Source organism: Dromaius novaehollandiae, chromosome 3 (assembly GCF_036370855.1).
Source record: "Dromaius novaehollandiae isolate bDroNov1 chromosome 3, bDroNov1.hap1, whole genome shotgun sequence".
Classification (NCBI taxonomy): Eukaryota; Metazoa; Chordata; class Aves; order Casuariiformes; family Dromaiidae; genus Dromaius; species Dromaius novaehollandiae.
In genome coordinates, this window is record NC_088100.1 from 87,148,586 (window position 1) to 87,168,547 (window position 19,962).

The following is a 19,962-nucleotide window of genomic DNA, read 5'->3' on the forward strand; positions in this document are numbered from 1 at the left end:
CTATATACCAGGGTACAGATGTGACCAGACAGCAAGGATAAAAAGAAAGAACTGAAAATAAATCCTCAGTACAATAATGACACAGTCTTTCCGGGATGTTGACCATGGTTTTCTCCACTAGCAACTTAGTGGTTACAGAGAATTTGCATTATGAAGTACTGCCAACACAAAACTTCCAAAAAGGCATGTATTAACCCCAAGGTAAGGAAAGAGCATTTTAATTTTTTTCTACATTTTGCTGAGAAACAGCAAAAGACTGAATTCAGCACATGACATGTATTGATTCAGTGCTACAGCACTGAATATATTTTACTACATTAAATATATTTTAATACTTGTGCAGATGCTAGAATTTGCTGCACCTCCCTTGCTAGCAGCACATTCAGCAGTGTGCCTTTTAATGCCATTTTCCCTCAGAGCTCGGGGCGCCTGTCCGACGCTCTTAAACCCTTCCTCACCCTTCCAGCTTGGTTTCAAACGAAAGAGAAGCTTCCGGAAAACCGCCGGTCCCCGCCACGGAAGCGACCCCGGATCCGTCAGGGCTTCCTGAGGGCGCCACCGCCGGCCGTGTCCCAGGCGCTGCAGCCGGGCCCCGCCGCACCGCCACGACCCCCACCAGCCTAGCCCAGCCCAGCCCAGCCCAGCCACAGCCCCAAGCCTCGGCGGCGCCTCCTGCTGCCGTTAACGGCTCGCGCCCCTCCCCCTGCCGGAGCACCAGCGGCTCGCCCCGCGGAGTATGCTGGGAATCGTAGTCCGCCGCGGGGGCGGGGCCAGAGCCCGGAGCGCGCGCTGCTTGAAAGCTCTGAGCGGCTACCCCGCGCCGTGGCTGAGCGGAGCGGGTGGGGGCTGGCGCCGGGGTCTCCCCTCCCCCCGCAACGAGGTACTGGCGCGCGCGGGGCCCCACGGCGGTTGGTGACCCTCGCGTCCCCCCCCCCCCCCCCCCCCCGGGCGGGCGGAGGAGGGATGTGGGCCCGTGGAGGCAGCGGCCCGGAGCCGGGAGCGCTGCCTTAGAGCCCCTCGCACCGGGCGGGTACATGGCCGTTGTGCCCCTCTCCGCCGGCGGCAGCGGGGGTCGCTGGGCCCCCCCGGCCCCTGAGCGCACCGCGGGGAGCGAGGCCGAGGCCGCGCCCCACCCGTCCCGTCCCCCCCGCACAGCCCGGCGGGGAGCGCGGCGGGGCCTGCCGCCCCCCGGCCGGCGGCAGGCCCCGAGGCGGCCCCGGACGGGGAGCCGGGGACCCGCGTCCCCTCGGGCTGCGCACGCCCTGACTGGCAGGCTTGGCGTCTTGGCGGGCGGCGGGAAGGAGCCCGGCCCTGGCCTTGGCTGCCCTGGGTGCACGGTGGTGTTTGCAGGAGCCTCTATTTCTCTGGCTCAGCCAAGGAACTCCTCTGCAACCTGAGCTGACCTTCCCTGTGCAGACTGAGGTTTAATGCTGTGCTAATGCTTTTCTTTTTTCCGGGCTCTAGTTTAAGTAACATCATGGGAATTCAGGGCCTACTCCAATTTATCAAGGAGGCTGCTGAACCTACCCACGTGAAGAAATACAAAGGGCAGGCAGTAGCTGTGGACACCTACTGTTGGCTGCACAAAGGAGCTTATGCTTGTGCTGAAAAGCTAGCCAGAGGAGAGCCAACAGATCTGTAAGTCTTCATTAACATTTTGGTCTTGGCCCTTTTACAAATTAAAGTTTTGTTAACTTGAGATTTCTTGAGTTTAAAAAATAAGTTAAAGCAGTTTCATGTGTTAGCTGTTGCTTCTGAATTCACCCTCCCAGTTGTGGTATTTGGTAAAGGAAATACTGGCTCTACATAAATAAACTGTCAACTGTGCAAAGTATGTATTAAAGAAAATACTGGAAAAAGTCTACACTAAGATATTTTCTATTAAACCACCAGTAGTTTGGCAAGCTGGTTTTTTTCCAGCACGTCATTATCCCCATAATAATCTAATAACTCTGGTGAGATCCCACAGATGAAATTCACGTGTCCCAAATGTATTATTTTCAGCAACTGATTTGTACCTAGCCTGTGAATTCTGCTGTGCAATAGAAGCATGTAATGATACTGAGGCCTTCTGATACATAGTGCTGTGAATAAGGTGTCCTACACTGTTTTTATTATTGCTTAACATACGATATTTTTTAGTAACAGTAGCTTTTTCTAATGCAACCTACTATTTCACTTAGCAATATTGTTATATCAGGAAGGAGATGAACACAAATTGTGGTCATATTTCACTTCCAGCTCTGGAGCTTAGGTAAGGCTTGTGTAAGTTCTTGCCCTGTCATTGAAGAACCGATATGAGCTCTTGTTTAAGGTTGAAAACTGTTTTAAATGAAAATGAACCTTTTGCCTTCATTTATATGAGATTTTTGGTTAAATCTTTCTTTGGAGGCAAGAAACAGTTGGTTTGTGAACTGATACAAACTTTTCATTCCTATTTCTATTGATATGAAAAATGGCAGTTTCATACAGCTCTGCCTTTAACTTTGATTCCTCAGAGCTCTGAGAATAGAGTATATTTCAGGCAAGAAAGAAATTGACTGACAGGGGGAAGTATTAACAGTCATAAGAAACTTTGAATCCTAAGCTATGTAGCAAAGTCAAACTGAATTCTACCTGAGTTCTTTCTTCATCTTGTGTAGAAGAGTAGTAGTCTGTCCAGTATTTGCATTGGGAAATGAAGCATTTCCTTCTTCCAAAAAAAAAAAAAAAAAAATCATTCAGGTGTTCTTATTCTTTTTGTGGTGCTGGAGCCAGCACCGCGTAGTATGGCCCACTAACATCCGCAAACAATAGTTATCCTGACCTTACATTTGTCCTTTCCTGCAAATAGGAAATATGCAACAGACTTGAACAATAAACCTTATTGCTAAACACTTCTTACTTTTTGTTGTTTCTGATACAGTTATGTAGCTTTCTGCATGAAACTTGTTGATATGCTCCTGTCATTTGGAATTAAACCAATTTTGGTATTTGATGGATGCACCCTACCTTCTAAAAAGGAAGTGGAAAAGGCCCGAAGAGAGTGAGTACTGAAGTGTATTAATTTGCAAACAAAGCAATGTGTTTAATACCTCAACTCATTTTCAAAATGTTGAAAAACTTGAAACTTGAGTTAGGCAGTAATCTTTGATAAACTTTCTTACAATGTGATGCTATTTTATTTAATTTACATTTAAATCATACAAATCTGTTCTTAGAGGTTTTATTCCAAAAATAGAACAGTACTTCATAAATGAAAGCTCCCTTTATAGAGGAAGGAAGTAAACCTCTGAGCATTATTTCCTGTAATGTGAGTTAAAGGTTTTCACATGACATGTCCCTATGATCTTTCTGGACACAAAAGGTATTTCTTCCCAATATAGTTTTAGTTGAAATTAACACCATCTTCTTTGGATTTGGGTTTCTTTATAATGGGGCATCTCATGAAGTTGTAATAGTTTTTCATTAAAGTGTTTTTATTTATAATTCTCATGAGACTTATGCCTTCTTCAGCCTGCAGCGAACAATTTCTGGTATTTGAAATGAGGCAAATTATGCCTTCTAACCTCCAAACCAATAAATATCTGATATCAAATACTCCCAGATTCATTTAAATCTCTTTTCCTGCATCCTAAGAATACCCGTCTCTTCTTTTTCACTGCTGATTTCAGTTTCTGAGTTGTCACTCTTTTCTGATTATCTATTTCAACATGCCAGTCCGAGCATCCTTTGGGACAAAATGACTTGCAGTTATGCTCATGTTTGAAACATCAGACAGTAGAATAGGTTTGGGAAGTGTTCACTGGTGAAACAATTCATTTAATTTTTTCCTACCACTCTTTTCGTCCTTTCTAGCACCTTTTCTTTCAAGTGAAAGATAATCTGAGGTAGGATATTTTTGTTTACCTTGCAGGAAGCGTCAAGCCAGCCTTCTGAAAGGGAAACAGTTACTTCGGGAGGGAAAGCTGTCAGAAGCTAGGGAGTGTTTTGGGCGCAGTGTAAATGTTACCCATTTTATGGCTCATGAAGTTATTAAAGTAAGTTGCTAGTGTTGTTCAGATCAACAGTTTAAAAAAAAAATATCTACACAGTAAGTAGCATTTCTTTCTTCATGCCTTCAAAAAATATTTTCTCCACTTGCTTAGCCTTGTATTAGCCAATTGTATTGCATACCATGAATTGTGTTAAGCATAGTTCACTAAATTTAGCTTTTCTGCAGATTTATTATGCCTAGTTGTGTATGATGCTCCTTTGCCAACTAAAGCCATAAACTGATTTTGTTATCATCTGGGGTTTTACTTTTGCCACATGAAGAATAAACACAGTACCTTTTTTCCTCAAGGTGGTTCCTGAAAATAGACTATAGAAAAATTATTGGCTGCTTAAAAACCTTTTCAGTCACTTTTCCCTACCTTTCTGCTGCAGTCACAGGTTCTCTAACAAAACAAAACTACATTTGTTCTAGTGCGATTTTCTTTGTCCAGCATATAACTGATATGAGTCTGAAGCTGACAGTCGTAGTCAGATGCAGTGGCCATAGTCTTACAGACCAGCACAGGAAAGATGTTTAGATCTACATAGATTTGCTTACAAAAACTACTACAGACTTTGGAGTCATGAATATGAAGTTGTTTAAGGGGAGCCATATTAACTTCATTGAGAATTTTGTGGTAAAAAGAGCAGGGTTTCAGTTTAAGGTTTTTTTTGAGGGAGGAGTTCTTCTTCAGTGATCATCTTAAGATGTCTGAAAACAAAATGTTCCTATGCTTCTTGTTCACGTACAGGCTGCACGAACCCAAGGAGTTGATTGTATTGTTGCTCCTTATGAAGCTGATGCTCAGCTGGCTTATCTTAATAAAACTGGCATGGTTCAAGCCATAATTACAGAAGATTCTGATCTTTTGGCTTTTGGATGTAAAAAGGTATGGCAGAAAATAGAAATATCCCTTACCTCCCACTGATATCTTAAAAGGAGAGTCCAAAGTTGCCAAAAGTGTTTGATGTATGGATTTATTCTTCTACAATAAATAGGGAAAACTGGGAAGATAAGAGTTACACTTACACTTTGCAGAGGTAACAGAGGCTAACAAATTAACACATGTATAAATGAAAAAATGAGTTTATAATGTGGGTGAAAATCACTGTTTTCACTTCCTTTTCATTTCCAGGTGTTTCTGAAAATTGACAAGTTTGGAAATGGACTAGAGATCGATCAAGCTCGGCTAGGAAACTGCAAGCAGCTTGGAAATGTGTTTACAGAAGAGAAATTCCGTTATATGTGCATTCTCTCTGGTTGTGACTACCTCCCATCAATCCATGGAATTGGGTTAGCTAAAGCATGCAAGTTATTAAAGTTGGCTAACAATCCAGATATTATAAAGGTAATCTTACTTCAGTCTAGTATATTGGCTTTTTAGAAGCCTCTAGCTAGCTATCTGAGATTAACACTTAGTCGAAAACATCTGAGCAGTTTTTAACTTTCTCCACTTTGAGGAGATGCTTAAAGAAGTATTTTACTGTGCTTGAGAAAGATGCTGAACTAAATTTATCCATGTGTTGAAGCTATTATATACTAATGAAATACACCAAAGTAAGCAAGTCTAGATAAACAGTTCAGCTAATCCTCCAAGGGCCTATTCTATTCAATGAGTTCAGTTAGAATTCGTGAAAGTAAAAAGAGAATTTAACTTTTTCCATTCTAATCATGTTTTTTAGTTAACTTCTTTTTGAGCAAATCTTCAAGATTTCATCATTTGTAAAGCTTATCACTTAGTAATTGTCATGTGATTCATCATTCCTGTAAGTGTTGGAAAGTCCTGAGTCAAAAGATACAAAGTAGTCCAATACTGCCAGTCAGAATTCCTATTTCTTACTGAAAGGAGTAAATTGACTTGGAGGTAGGACACATTGCTGAAATACAACTGATGTTTTACTTCAGGAAGAGGACAGATTGTGGCCTTCATCAGTATAACAGACAAACTCCTCAAAATAACATGATATGTCTTCTGTGAAATTGGAAAATGTTTTGGGCAATTAATGAAATATAAGGAAACACTTGAAGTGGCGTAGTAATAACATATAGGAGGAGCTGCTGGATAAATCTGTTGTTCTTATGACAATCAAAAATGTTGCTAATTCAGTGTTTTTCTACCTATAAACACCTACATGTGACGTATGTGTTCCGGTAATGTAAAGGATAAAACTTGATACACCTTACTTCCAGTAAATATATGTTGATGGAGATGCTCCTTATTTCTATTCACATTTTGTATTTATCTGTTTGACAAGAAGACCTTATGAAAAGTTGAATTGTACCACTTATGTGATGTTAAACAATTTGAAGGTGGAAAAACAATGCACAGGACTTCTCCCCCACCTAAACCTAGGCTGCTTTTTCTAACAGGATGCACATTCTACATTTAATGACAAATAAAGATGCTTAAGAGTTAAACAGAAGGGTAAACTTATTTTAAGTTGCTTTTTGGGAAGGCTGTTGTGTATTCCTTCTCTTCACTCTTCTGTATATTCTGCTAAAACCAAAATTTTGTTTAATTAAAAATCTGAAGATTTTGGAGTAATGCCTCTGAAGACAGGCATGGAATTGTCTTATCTGTTTAAATGCAACAATTAAGAATTTTTTTTTTTCTGACAGGTTATTAAGAAAATGGGTCAGTACTTGAAGATGAATATAACGGTACCAGAAGAATATATAGAAGGTTTCACACGAGCCAATAATACATTCCTTTATCAGTTAGTTTTTGATACAGTCAACAGAAAGCTAGTTCCTCTGAATGCCTATGGTGATGATATTGATCCAGAAACACTAATCTATGCAGGACGGTATCCTTTCTGTATTAAAATAACAGGTGAAAATATGGGTGAGCAGTTGTAGTGTTTCATCCTGTTTTCCATTGTATGAATCTCCTATTGGTTAAAATCTGGCTTTTCTGCAAACTAGAAAATCTTTTCCTCTGATTTAATTCATTTTTTAAAAAGTAGGGGGAACAGAGTAATTAAAAAAAACCCCTATCACTTAGGTAGGAATAACTTTTTTTAATTTTTTAGAAAATAAATCCTCAAATACAGGTTAAATTTAAATTGTTGAGTTATTTTAAAACTTCTTTTAAAATTTGTGCCTATGTTGTGTGTCATAATATCAGTCAGTTTAATTCTTACAATCAGTGCTCAGCTCATTGCCTAATCTAAGCATTCTCCATTTTACCAGATTTTTTTTTCCAATAGAACAAGTAACGTTGCTCCACATTTGTGTAGCCTAATTTCATCATGGAAGATCAGGAAAATGAACAAAGGGAGAGGACTGTTGAAATAGATACTAGTCTCTGTATGTTCTTCAAGCTATGGCATTTTCACAAGTTAGGAAGGAGAAAGAGGGTAAATTTTCCTGCTGATGATTGAAGGTTTTTCTTCTGACTTTTGAGATCTGCCAAACCCTGCAGATCTGGTATAATTCTTATTGAATCAGATTGAGCCATGAGTATGTATCTTTCTTTTCCTTTTTGTCTTTTAACACAAAAATGGGAAACAGCAATCTTAATTTTCATGTTACGATTCTTGCAATTTAGTCTGTATTCAGATATTTTCCTTTAATATGATGTGGACAGACATTTTGGTGATGTTACTGCTTTTCAAATTGCTATTGGTAACGTCGATATCGACACAATGGAACATATTGATAACTTTAACCCTGATACTGCCCAGGTAAAATTTTTGTTCTAAAATAATATAGTAGGATATTGACGTGTGTCTGAAGACTTATGGGAAAACATGGTTGCATGTTATCCACAACTAACTTGGCAATGAAAGCTATTCTACTACTACAAAAACTGTGTATTCCCACAAATAAATATAAAGTAAGGGTCAGAGAGCAACCCAAGGTAAAACTGTGTTTTCTTTTTTTCTTATTTTTTTTCTCTTCTGATCGTGAGTAAAGGATTAGTACTTCAAAAGGGATTTTTGTATCCTAAAATATAACTGACGCCTAACCTACCAATTTTTGCAGCATCTTTAAGACTCTCTAAGTAGTAATGGATATGTGGGGGTTTTTTTGTTTTTTGTTTTTTTTTTTTTTTGTTTTTGTTTTTTAAATTCTTGTGACTTTTTGGTTTCTCCATTCACTAAAGAATGCCAGATGACGTTTCATTCTGGCAGTTTTGAAAGCTCCCATTCAGGAAAACATTCTCACATGAAGTGAATTGTCCCAATGGCACTTAAACTTAATTTAAGCTTTTTAACAGGTATAACTAATAAAGCCTTTATTGTCAGTTAAAAGATGCTGAAAAATGTAAATACAAGGGTGTGCTTTTAGCATGCATTGTTTTATGAACTATCAGAGTTCTGATTATACCTGCTTTTTAATTGCTTGCCTAACTATGGTTGTGTTTTAACTTTTAGTGAAATAATGGATGTTGGTGTTTGGAATGATATGTTCATTTTGATAGTAGGGCAAGACTGAGTATAGTAGCATTCGAATCCTGGTTCTTGTAGCTTTTCACTTTGCTTTAAATTCTCTGCAGTTTCTGAAAAATGTAGGCAGTTAAGCACTCTGACTTGAGTGGTCCTTGACTCCCAAGGAAAGGCTCCTTACATGTAAGTGATGAAGAGAAATAAATGATTTGGCAATGATCAGAATAATCCTGATTACTTACAACTGTCCAAACATAAGAAAATAATCTACCACCTAGAAAACCACCTAGATTGGGCATTTATAGAATTAAATCTTCTGTATTTTTACCTGGGTTTGGAGGTTCTTTGGTTTTTTGTTTTTTGCTTTTCTTTGTTTGTTTTAATGGGCACATTTGTGAAAGTAAAGTATGGACAGCAATAGGAAAAATAAAACACTTCGGCAGTTATTCGTAGGAAAATTTGCAATGTCCTTCTACTGTAACCTGAAACACTCTTTTCCAGTGCTGAAAAAAACCTGTTACTAGAGATACTTGCATGATATAATATGAGGTTTGGGGGATTTTTTTTTCTTTCCCTCCCTTGAATATGTTTATTTACAGTAAAAGAGTTGAACTCACGTATCTTAGCTGAGTGTTGATATCTACATATGCAAAGAGGATGACTGTGTAAATTAGGTGACCTGTAGCTTACAAAACTGTACTTTTTGTTCTCTGCACAAGTAAAAATCTTACTTTTCAAGGAGTTTGCCTTTAATGCTTGGTTTACTTTCAGACCTTCTTGATAAGTCCTTAAGACTATTTACAGAAATAATTAAAAATAAACAAAAAAACCCCCAATTCATGAAGTGACTGAGCATATACTTTTTTCAGTCATATACAAGAACTGTATTTCCCAAAATTAGGGGTTTTTTTGAACCAATAAAAATTAAACTTTTTAATTTGTCTTGGATTAGCAATTAATCATGTTGGAATGAACTCTTGACAGAACACAAGAAAAATAATTTGTATGGAGAGCATGAGAGATGTGGGAGCAAGAAGAAAATGTTTATGTGGAGTAGCCATATCAGCACTTGGTGTGCAAATGCCAATATGTCCTTATATGCTAAACTGTGAAACAACTGTGAAAAAAATTATTCAACTGATGTCTTGCTTTTATTTCTTCTGTAGTTTATGCAGCAGAGAAATCGTGGCTGGAATGATAGATCTGCTAACCACATAAATAGCATTTGGAGCAGAGACTACAGATTTGGCCCTAATACAGATACTTTTCCACATACGATGCATTTGCTAGAGAAAGCAACAACCAAAGGCATTGAGAAGATAATTAGTATCAAAGGGCTGAAACTTTCAGGCAAAGAGCTCTTAGCAAAAAGGCCAAGAGGTGGTATGTTTGTTTAAAGAAAAATTAACACAGAAGAGGGTTGTGGGAAAGCAAAACTTTTATCTTTGACTTGATAGAATTAAAGTAGAGTTAGGCCTCCAGAAATCTCATTGAGTCCTACGTATTGTGTTCTCAAGAAGCTGCAAGACTGCAGAGCCACAATATTAAAGCCTATGTAACAATTTCATGTTTGGCAGCAAACTTTCAGCAACATTAAATTGTTTGCTTTTGTTATAAAAGCTTATCCTTTTCAATTGTTGTCATTTAAAAAACTATTTGTTCTATTTTTAGGTATTTTTGGTTTTAATTTCTATTTTATACCGGCTTGTGAAGAACTGAAAGTAGTCCATTCTTTATAGATTCTTCACTCTTTTGTCTTTTTAAATCTCAGCTGTTATGTTTTTACTCCAACTACCTCTTCATAGAAAGCTACTTTAAGGCTATGTACTAGAAAAGAACTCTGTTAAAGATTTCCGAGCTGTAACATCTAGAATGTCCCTACTAGATCTTATAAGTGTTTTTAAGCCTGTGAGAATAAGTATGAAATACTCGGTTCTCTCATAACTAGTAATTAATTCTAGAGCATACTTCTACAGTGATGTTTAAATTGTCTTTAGATTTAGAAGAACTCTCAGATGGAGACCTGCTGAACCAATATTCATTTTCAAAAGCTAAAAAAGCCAAGAAGGAGAGTGTTGAAGATTGTGAACCACAAAAGATTGTCTCCGCAACACAAAGCGCTGATTCTTCAGAGAATTCTGTCAGTAAAGAAAGCTCTAATTCCCTGCCCAGAATTAGAAATAAATTTGCTTCCTTTCTGCAAAGGAAAAACAAAGAGCGAGATGCTGTAGTTGTTCCAGGAACAAGAAGCAGGTATGCTTGCATCACACTTTCTTTTAAGTATGAAAATACTATTAAATATCATAGTTACTGAAATACTGGTTTTTTGTTTTGTTTTGTTTTGTTTTTTTGTTTTTTATCTTCGGTGTTTTATTTTGGGCTTTATTATGAAACTATATTAATGCATGTATAGTCCTGAGCTGAGATGCGAAACTCTTTGTGCTAGGCACATTATGTGTGAAAAGCTATTCTTGCGTCCTAAAGTGTTAAATACAAATTCATTGTTAAAGGGTGAATAATAGAAACAGCTGAGGGGTGAACTCACTGGTCTAAAATCAGGTCACTGCTTGATAATAGAACTTAATCCAGTGTCCTGTGAATTTGAGTTGGTCTTTTGGAGGAGGAGGGAGGTGGAAATCATACTAAGTAACTGATGAGATACAATTTTTACATTTCCACTTGTTTATGAATCCCTTGATGTTTGATCTTTGGTAGAAGATTAGGAATAGTACAAAAGGCTTTAGTTCTAGTTTTGTATTAAAACGGAAAAGTCTGCTTGGATGGGAGGTTAATATATTTATACCTAGATGTGAGATGAATGAAGAACACGTATGATAATTCAGCTCTATTTTTGCTAGTGGCTTGTAGTATAAAAGCATGTGATGGGACAACAAATCATTTGCAAAACAATTTAAGTGATATTTTATCTTGTGACTGAACAGTTTGAGGTTTGGTTTTGCTTTGGTTTGTTTTCCCTGAGGCCAATCGTTTCTCTTCATAAACACAAGCTATGCCCTGACTAAGCTTGTATTACTTGGCTTTTGCTGAGTTTGTTGAAGAAACATCTGTGGATATTTTTCCCATCTGAAAAGTGAGTGAAGAGTAGAAAGCAGACCTAATTTGTGGCATATAGTTGATGCTTTTTTCTTTTTCCCCCCCCCCCTCCAATAATGAGGACTGTGAGGCAGAATTTATTTTAGTTTTCCTTTTTACAGTTCAGTACATGGATATCAAAATAAGCTAGGAATTGATGATGCTTCTTTTTCAGGAAAAGATCATGCGAAGTCTCTAAAAAGAGTGTGTGTTTTGTGCCAAATATGTAAGCAGTTACTGCATTTATGAAAATGCAACATTTACTCATTGTCTGACTTTGGCAGGTTTTGTTTGTTTCCATTAAAGCCAGTCCTTGGTAATACAGTATGCCAAATACTTATTTTCTTTTTCTTATCCCATCCTAATCAGTTTCTGCTTTTCATGTTTGCATCAGTACTTTGGGAAGCAGGATGTTGGACTTATCAAGACTACATAAGCAAGACTCTTTTGTGGCATTTGGCCACAGCTAGTTAAATTAGTTTTATAAAGGATTCTTACACTTCTTATCTCTTCTATTGTATACTTTTTATCATAAATAGCATGAATATTAGAATTTTTTGAGAGCTGTTGTTTTACAGGAAAGTCTTTGATGTTGCTTAGCTCAGGAAGGTGTGAGTGAAAGCTTGAGAGTTTTGTTATGTTGCATCGAAAGTTAAGAGCTGTCAGTGATGGTTGCTTTTTCTGTGAAACAGTGCACAGTTTCATAAAAATCTTTGACTAGTAATTACTCCTAAGTGCTGCTGCTATAATGTGGAAAGAGCTGGCTAGATTGTAGCTTTCTTGATAAGAAGCACTGAAGGGTTCTGTTACAATTTAGCTTTTTGATAATTAATGAATATAACTTTTACATTTTGTAGAATTCCTAGAAGCTTGTTTTCCAGATGAAGAACTTATTAGTATTTTCATTCAATGGCTGATGTGTTTACAGATGATTTTTCCCATTGAAATATAAAATGGTTTTACTGTTGTATTTTTAAGTTAAATGCCTCCATGAGGGTCTAGAGGATGACGACCTTAGTGACTTGCCCATTGTCAAAATAATCTGCCTCCCCAAGTGCAGTTCAAAAGTCAAATTGTTGGGTACAGAACTGCTATTGGATTTTGGAGATGAAATACTCATTTGCAGTAACTCTTCTCTCTTGCCTTCATCTATATTACGCTTTGTTTCTTTTTTCCTTTTTTAGGTTTTTCTGCAATGCTACAGATATGCTTGATTTTAGAGCAAAGACAGGTGACAGCCAACTAACTCGAGGTGTGGAGAGGGACTGCCAGAAACAGGAAATAAAACATGTAGTGGAAAATGTTTCTCTGTTTTCAGAAACTGAAAAACCTAAAAGGACTACCTTATCACTTCCTGGAGAAACACAGAAAAGTTGCTTCCAGTGGTTTGGCAGTCTTGAAAGTAGTTCAGGAAATCCTGGTCCATCTCATGCTGTTTTGTCACAGCAGTTTCACCAACAGAAAAGCAACTACATGGCATCCCAGGAGAATGAGATCAATAAATTGCAAAGGGAGAGTGGGTCACCATGTGGCGAATCAGATGAAGAATCTTCTCCCGTAACAGAACTGGAATGTTCCTCACAGTCTCAGGTGTTTTGTAAGCTATCAGAAAGCAGTTTGGAGTCTTCAAAAGTGTCACAAGTGTCTAACAATTCACCTGCAGAAGTAAGAAAATTACACTGTTTCAGCATTTGCTTTCACCTTTCACCATCTAAGAAATTAGGCATCAAAGTCTCCTCTTTAGAACAATATCCTGCAGATAGCACAGCCAGGTTTTGTTAGAAGTTATGTTTAATATAGCTGTGTAGCATGGATTGACTTACTAGCTTAAAATCAAGTCTGTACCTTGTTTCTAGTTTGTACTGACAGCAGTGGAAACACTGAAAACAATAGGTTACATCAAAACTGGTAGCCTAAGTTTTTTTCTCTGCTTTTGTTAGTCCCTGAAGAAGTCTTTTAGAAAACATATATATCAACGTAGTGTTGCTTGCTGAAAGTAAGCTCATGCTTTTGGGTAAGTTTATAGAAATACTGAGAGCACTATGTTATAAATGTAAGGATATAAAAATATACATTGTATAAACTGTTTTAAAACCAACTGACTGTCTTTCATTGAAGGAATCTGATTCCAGTCCAAAACTGGCTGATAATCCATGTACTTGGAGCTCTCCAGTATTTTCTGCTGTACACCCTGACAAAAAGAATATGCTCCCAAAGACCAAGGTAAGAATTTCTTTAATTTTACTATGAGATCTATTGAACACAGAAATTTTTATTTTGTATGCTAGTTCATTCTAAACTTATGCATATGCTTAAGATTCTTCCATTATGTGTTGGTAAGAGAAAATTAGTTTCTTGTTCATCTGCATCAGGACCAAGATGAACTTTAACCTCCTATGACTGACATAGTTGCAGCTTGCTTTGGGATCTTGAACATTCAGTGTACATCAAGAGGCCAACCTAAAGCCAAAAACACCTATTAATTTTCCTCAGGCATGCTAAATATGTAGGTTTTTATAATGTAGATTAGTCATGTTCCTAATTCAGATATAGTCACAAGATACAACATTGTTTCATTGCTGGTGTGGATGAATCCACCAGTTTTGCTGTCTCTTCCTCTTTTACTAGAAAAAGAGCGTTTAAACTTCTAAATTGGGAATAAGTTTTAACTAGTCTTTTGTTTTAAGTTGCTCTAGTTATAAGCCGCCTTAGACACTAGAGAACTGCATTGAAGAACAGTCAGTTTTGCTTTAGAGCTCAACTTTTAGTCAGATCCCTTTTCCTGTTGGTAGGGCTTGTCTTCTATGTGCTTTTTTAGATGTCTAAGAATGGTTGAACTCATGTTCCCTGTCACTGTGACATTCTTAAGAGCTTTATCTATCTGTGTAGTTTACAAAACCCTAACATCTGAGAATCCTCTGACTTTTTAGGCATTTTCATTAGAATTTGGCTAAAAGATTCGTATCTAAGGCAGGACACTATTCCTTGTATGTGCATCCTTGTTAGCTTCCTTCTCTTAAAATGGGCTGAAAAGCTTGAGCTTTGCAGAATAGGAGAACTGCATGTGTTCTATAGAACAATAGTGACATCTTGTGGTTATTTGCACTAACTTTCATGTTAAGAAACTGGAATTTTTGTCTTTTTTCTTTAACATTTGAACTGTTGCCACCTGTTTACAAGGCTGTGCTTTTTCATTAGAATAACATTTTGTGTGGTTCTCCACAACAAGACTAGACAATGAAATGAAATCATCCAGGGATTCAGAATTGTATGACTTTCTTCTTAAGAAGTTATTTAATGTTTTGCTTAAAGAATAATTTTTCAACTCGAATGTATACTGGGGGAAAGTATATATGAAATACAGGGGAATACACAATATAATGATAATGTAAGCATCTTATATAAACAAACTTTCAGGATGCTTGGAGCTCTTCAAAGTATACAAATGTGCTGAAAATCCATTATGACAAGAGGGTTCACTTAAAGCAGGCTGCTAGTGGAAGGATTTTCCACACTTTGGCCGTGCATTCCCTCTGATTCTTTTATGTGCTGGCAGTAATAGTTTTTGACCGGGTTAGTTCTCCAGTCAAATCCTTGCGACTAACTCAGCAACAACAGCAATTACATCAACTATATCAGAACTCTGGCCTACCTGGATTCATGAGCTCTCTTCATTTTAGCACCAGAGAGACCATGGGAGCAAGTAGCCAGTACTGAGGAGGGGAAAGAAAGGAGCATCACTTTTGGCTCAGCCTTCCTTTGGGATAAGCTTACTGCAAGTGTAAAAATTACTAGTAGAACAAGGAAAAACCTTGTTGATGGTGGTAAGTACAGGAAAAGACACTGAAGGGAGTAGTGAGTTCACAATTTATGGAAGATGCAGCCAATCTCTTAAAAGGCCAATTGTTCCAATTTTTGCTGAGTCGAGTAGCATAGCTGATCTGTACAGAAATTTAACAGCTAGGAGAGGAAATCTGGAGAGGTTGTCAGCTGTTGTCATGGTTCCAGTTCAAAATGCATGTGCCTAGCTAGTCAATTCCAATATTAAAACCAATGCATGCCTATAAAATAATGAACTCTATAGGATCTTGAAGTCAACTATCTATAACAACTAACTATAGAAGGCTACTACCCTACAGGTATTGTACCCTGTTTTAATAATTATGTTTTGGTACTTTGGACAGGCGAAAGCTAGCATAATGAGCTGGAAGTGAGTGATTGCTTAGAAACCAGCCACTGTGAGCTGTTGATGTTCTATAATCAAGTGGCAGAAGAGCTGAAACAGAAAAATGTTGTTCCAGTGCCTTAAAATGGCCACCTCTCAAAGTTGAGGAAAGTTATATGTTAGACAGAAGAAAATAGATGGAAAATATGAATAAGAGGCCATTTGTGGCCTTTTTTCATTTGTGAATTTGTAGTTTTAGACAAAATTAAAACTTTCTTTGCCAAAGCAAATTACATGCATTGAATTGGTATGCTGTGATTATACCCACACATAGCACAAAGGGAAGAGATTAAATAGATAGCAATAGGTATAACTTCAAGCTAGACACAGGTAGGAGAAAAAATCTAGCTGACTTGACTAAAGTGTATTTCTTTTGCTGTTAAGATAATGTTATAAATGCTTTACTTTCTGGCAAGGTTAATTTTTTTTGTAACAAAAAAATAAGCTTTAAGTGGTATTCATATTTCTGTCCTGCATATAGGAAGAGGTTGAAATAGTATGCGAAGGAGTTACAGTGGATAAACACTCTAAATGGTCAGATTTGCTTGAACCCTCAGCTCTCAAGAGAACTGGCTGAGACTTTACTGACTCACTTATAGTAATATTAACCAACAAAATGTGTGAAATTCCAGAAGGCAAGAAAGACCAATGTATCAGTATTGGAAGGGGTGAGAACAGCAATCTGGGCAGCTATATGCTGGTTACTTTGATACTGACCCTAGAAAAAAGATAGGGATGTAAGAGATTCAGGTTAGGGATGAGGGCATAAAATACAGAAATCATACTGCCTAGATTAATCGCAGGGATTAGGTCATGTCAAAACACTTCTGTATGCTTGTAAATGTCAAACAGATTCAGTGCTTTGAAACTAATATGTGTATTGACATACATTTTTAATCATAAGGATAGTTCATAGCTAGAGTAAATTATTTAGTGAAACAATGTATTTTGCTTTAATTGATGTCTTCAAATTTAAGACTGGTTGCTGTTCTAGAGATGTGTTCTGGCCAGTCACAACTGCTTTGGCTTCCAGATAGAGAAACTGTGATAAGAAGGTCCAACTAGAGATCCAGTGATCCTTAGGGTAATTGTACTGGTATCCTTCTTTGCTCTGCTTAGATTTTGTGAAAAATTGAGTCCTTTGTGTCATAGTGGCTTCTCTTAAAATTCTGGAAACTGATATTGAAGAGTTTGGTTTATTCTACTCTGTCATGTGAACAAATGAGGGAAAAAAATATTCAGGAGATTAAAAAATTGCTTCCAAAAGAAAAGTGCTTTTGCAACCTCTTCTGGTTGCAAAGACTCATAGAAGCTAGTTTGACAATTCTTACAACTGTATCTTCTATAACGTGTATGACAAGGAGCTTTTTAGATTATAGGTATATAAATATACATTGTTGTGATGTCAGATTGCATTGTCTCAATACAATATAAAGAACTTCATTTTTTGATTATAATCTTTGCAACGGCAGCATCTCTGTTGCTTGCAGGTTGTCACTTTAACCAGTTTATAATGTAACATTAAAATCCCACAGGTTCCTGGTTTACATAAATCCAGTTTGGTAGGGTCACATATTGTGACAAAGCTTAAGCCATTGATACCAGCTAAAGTAAGTGGGTTAAGCAAGAAACTATCACCTGTCCAGAAGAGAAATCACTGTGATGTTGAAAATAAGCTGGGACTGCAAGCCACCATTAGTGAACTCTGGAAAAACTTCCAATTTAAAAGGTGAGTGTCTTTAACCTCTTACTATGCTAAACTATTTACTTCTCCCTCCTCCCCACCCCTCCCCATTGCTTCTTCCCTCCTTCTTTGTCTGATCTGTGAAATGTAGCTGGGCTTTTTCCCCTTTCCCTGCTACTCCTTCAGTATCATTTTAGGGAAAAAGATGGACGCAAAACAGAATTTCCACTTTTTCACAGAGAAAGGACACAATTCTTTTTTTTTTTTTCCTAATTCCTGTGAGATGGAACCTCTAATAGCTTAGTTTTGCGTTTTCCATATTCTGCGGTGTGCTAAGAGTCAAACTGTGAAAACAGTGAGGCTGTTCACATAATGTCCTACCGGTGCTCTAAGAAACACTTTAATCTTATCACTAAAATGTTAAGCTGTGCACAGGTCCCCACTGTGTTGAAAATAGATCTGTGCATAATTCAGATAAGTAACGAACTACTGAATTACTCCATCTGGCCTGATGAATACTAGCACCCTGTAAACTAGAGTCTATTTCAAAGCAGGCTCTATACATGTTTCCTGCACACAACCTAACAGAAAGAACAGCTTAAAAGATCTATTTTTCTACATACCATTCTTTAATTTCATAAGCAATTTCACTTTTTTCATTGTTTGACATAACCGTGAAGTATGATTTGTGGTAAATATACTCTTTACTTCTAATTGCTACTTTTTCTTTCTAACCAGGAAATACTCTTGGCTAAAATAAATTTTAAGTAGTTCATTTAGTTTAACATAGTTTATATAAAAGTTATCATTATATTTAACATCAAACACAGGTTTTTTTGTTTGTTTGTTAAATTTATGTGCCTCTCGCATTTTGGGGTGGCTGATTATCAAATATGTTCTGCTTTTAAAATAATGAGGGTGAATGGATGGAATATTTGTTAGATAGTCTTTGATTAAGAGAGACCTTTTTGCACATCATAAAATGCCATTGTTTTCTATTGTGCATACAAATTGGCTAACTTGAAGTTTTCTGAAAATCTCATCAAGGTTTATTTAAACTTGAAGGACAGTGATCTGCTTTTTATTAAAAGGAAATATATATATATATATATATTTTAACTTACACTACTTCCATTTGGGCTCAGGTAAAAAGGCATGGTGGCAAAGCTTTCCCAGAGAAAAATGCTTTCAAAGAGCAAGTGACAATATCTGAGTATGTCTCTCTTGTCATCAAACTGGGAATGTCTGATTAGGATTGTTCACAGGGAGACCACCTGTGCATTTTGATTTGTCCAAGTACAGACATATAAGACAGTGTAGATGGTATCATGTTCCTTTTCTCTGCTGATGACTGCAAGATTTTGCTCCCCAAAACCATGTTCTATCCATCCAGTTTTTGCTGTGCTGTAACTGTTGAACCTACCTAATTTTGCATAATTAAAGTAGCTGCTTATCAGTTTTTTTTAGGGGATTTTTTTCTTGTTTTGTTTCACAAAAAGGTTTTTCCCATTGCCATGGCTTGCTTAGCTCTGAGTGTTTTGGTGTGCATCCCCCACCTCCCACAATTTTAAGCTGTTTCTAAACTAGCCTTAGGTCTTAAGAATTACATTCACTGGTGGCAAATAAATCGCGTGGGATTTAATCTGTTCTGTCCTTTTGTCAATACTCTCAGGATATGCATAAAACTACAGTTCTTCAAAAGACTTGTATCTTTACTCTGGGCGTTACACACTTCCTTGAATGTGGTACATACTGTGTTTCTGATGTAAAGCTAATAGCTATCATTTGTTCACAGGATAACTGGAACAGAGTTGAAATAATTTTCAAAAAATTGTTCAGCAGGAGTGAATTTGGATTTAGAACTCTCATGAAATTTATTTTGTGCTTATTCACGGAGGAGTGGGTAGTTGGGTGAGGGTTTTTGTTTGGTTTTAACCCATGTGTTCTTACAGGTCTGTGATTAGAACATAAAATGTCATAATATCCCTGTGGTTTTTTTGTGTGTGTGCAGAGAGTATGAAAAACTCCCATCCTGTAAAAAGTCAGACCCGTTGTCTCCAATCAAAGATAACATTCAGCTCACTCCAGAAGCAGAAGAAGAAATCTTTAATCATCTTGAATGTAGTCATGTTCAGAGAGCTATATTCCAATGAACTGTATGCAGCTGTTTGCACAATAAGACGCATTTTTAATCAGTATCAAAATTTACTTTCTGTATATCTCATCAATATAGAAAAGATATTTTGAAAATCACCTGTATATTTTAGTCTGACTATTGATTTGTAAATTTTTTAAAAACTGTCATTTGAAAGGTACAGTTTTATACGGACTGGAATAAAAACCTTCAGATATCTGTGTTCTGTCATTCAAAGTCCAATTCTAAACTTCTGTCCAAGCTTTTCTAAGCTGCCCCTGACCATTTTATATAGGTTATATGTGTAAAACAACTTTCAATACTATGGTTTGCCTTTGCATAACAACACCAGAACAAGTTTTTAAGTGTTTTAATTTTCATGCCCCTCCCTTCTTCCCTCTTGGACTTGATCTTCTGTCT

General features: G+C 37.3%; 1 protein-coding gene across 2 annotated transcripts; it reads left to right on the forward strand.

Annotated features, from left to right (window-relative positions):
- Nucleotides 1-721: 721 nt before the first annotated feature.
- EXO1 (exonuclease 1) lies at nt 722-19,759 on the forward strand. 2 transcript variants are annotated; one of them, XM_026102668.2, is made up of 14 exons: nt 722-880; nt 1,465-1,638; nt 2,906-3,025; nt 3,896-4,019; nt 4,767-4,904; nt 5,151-5,363; nt 6,635-6,822; nt 7,605-7,701; nt 9,573-9,786; nt 10,404-10,659; nt 12,684-13,164; nt 13,618-13,722; nt 17,260-17,453; nt 19,420-19,759. In XM_026102668.2, the coding sequence occupies exons 2-14, from the start codon at nt 1,478-1,480 to the stop codon at nt 19,559-19,561; spliced, it is 2,433 nt and encodes an 810-aa protein (XP_025958453.2). In that variant the 5' UTR covers nt 722-880; nt 1,465-1,477; the 3' UTR covers nt 19,562-19,759. The 2 variants fall into 2 exon arrangements, with proteins under 2 accessions (XP_025958453.2, XP_025958451.2); XM_026102666.2 differs by having other exon boundaries at nt 723-880; nt 9,573-9,789.
- Nucleotides 19,760-19,962: the final 203 nt, after the last annotated feature.

Bases quoted from the DNA above. Each gene is read 5' to 3' on its own strand.
- EXO1 (XM_026102666.2), top strand. From the start codon at position 1,478: ATGGGAATTCAGGGCCTACTCCAATTTATCAAGGAGGCTGCTGAACCT. The intron at 4,905-5,150 runs GTATGGCAGAAA...TTTCATTTCCAG, and splicing joins TGGCTTTTGGATGTAAAAAG to GTGTTTCTGAAAATTGACAA. The intron at 13,165-13,617 runs GTAAGAAAATTA...CTTTCATTGAAG, and splicing joins CTAACAATTCACCTGCAGAA to GAATCTGATTCCAGTCCAAA.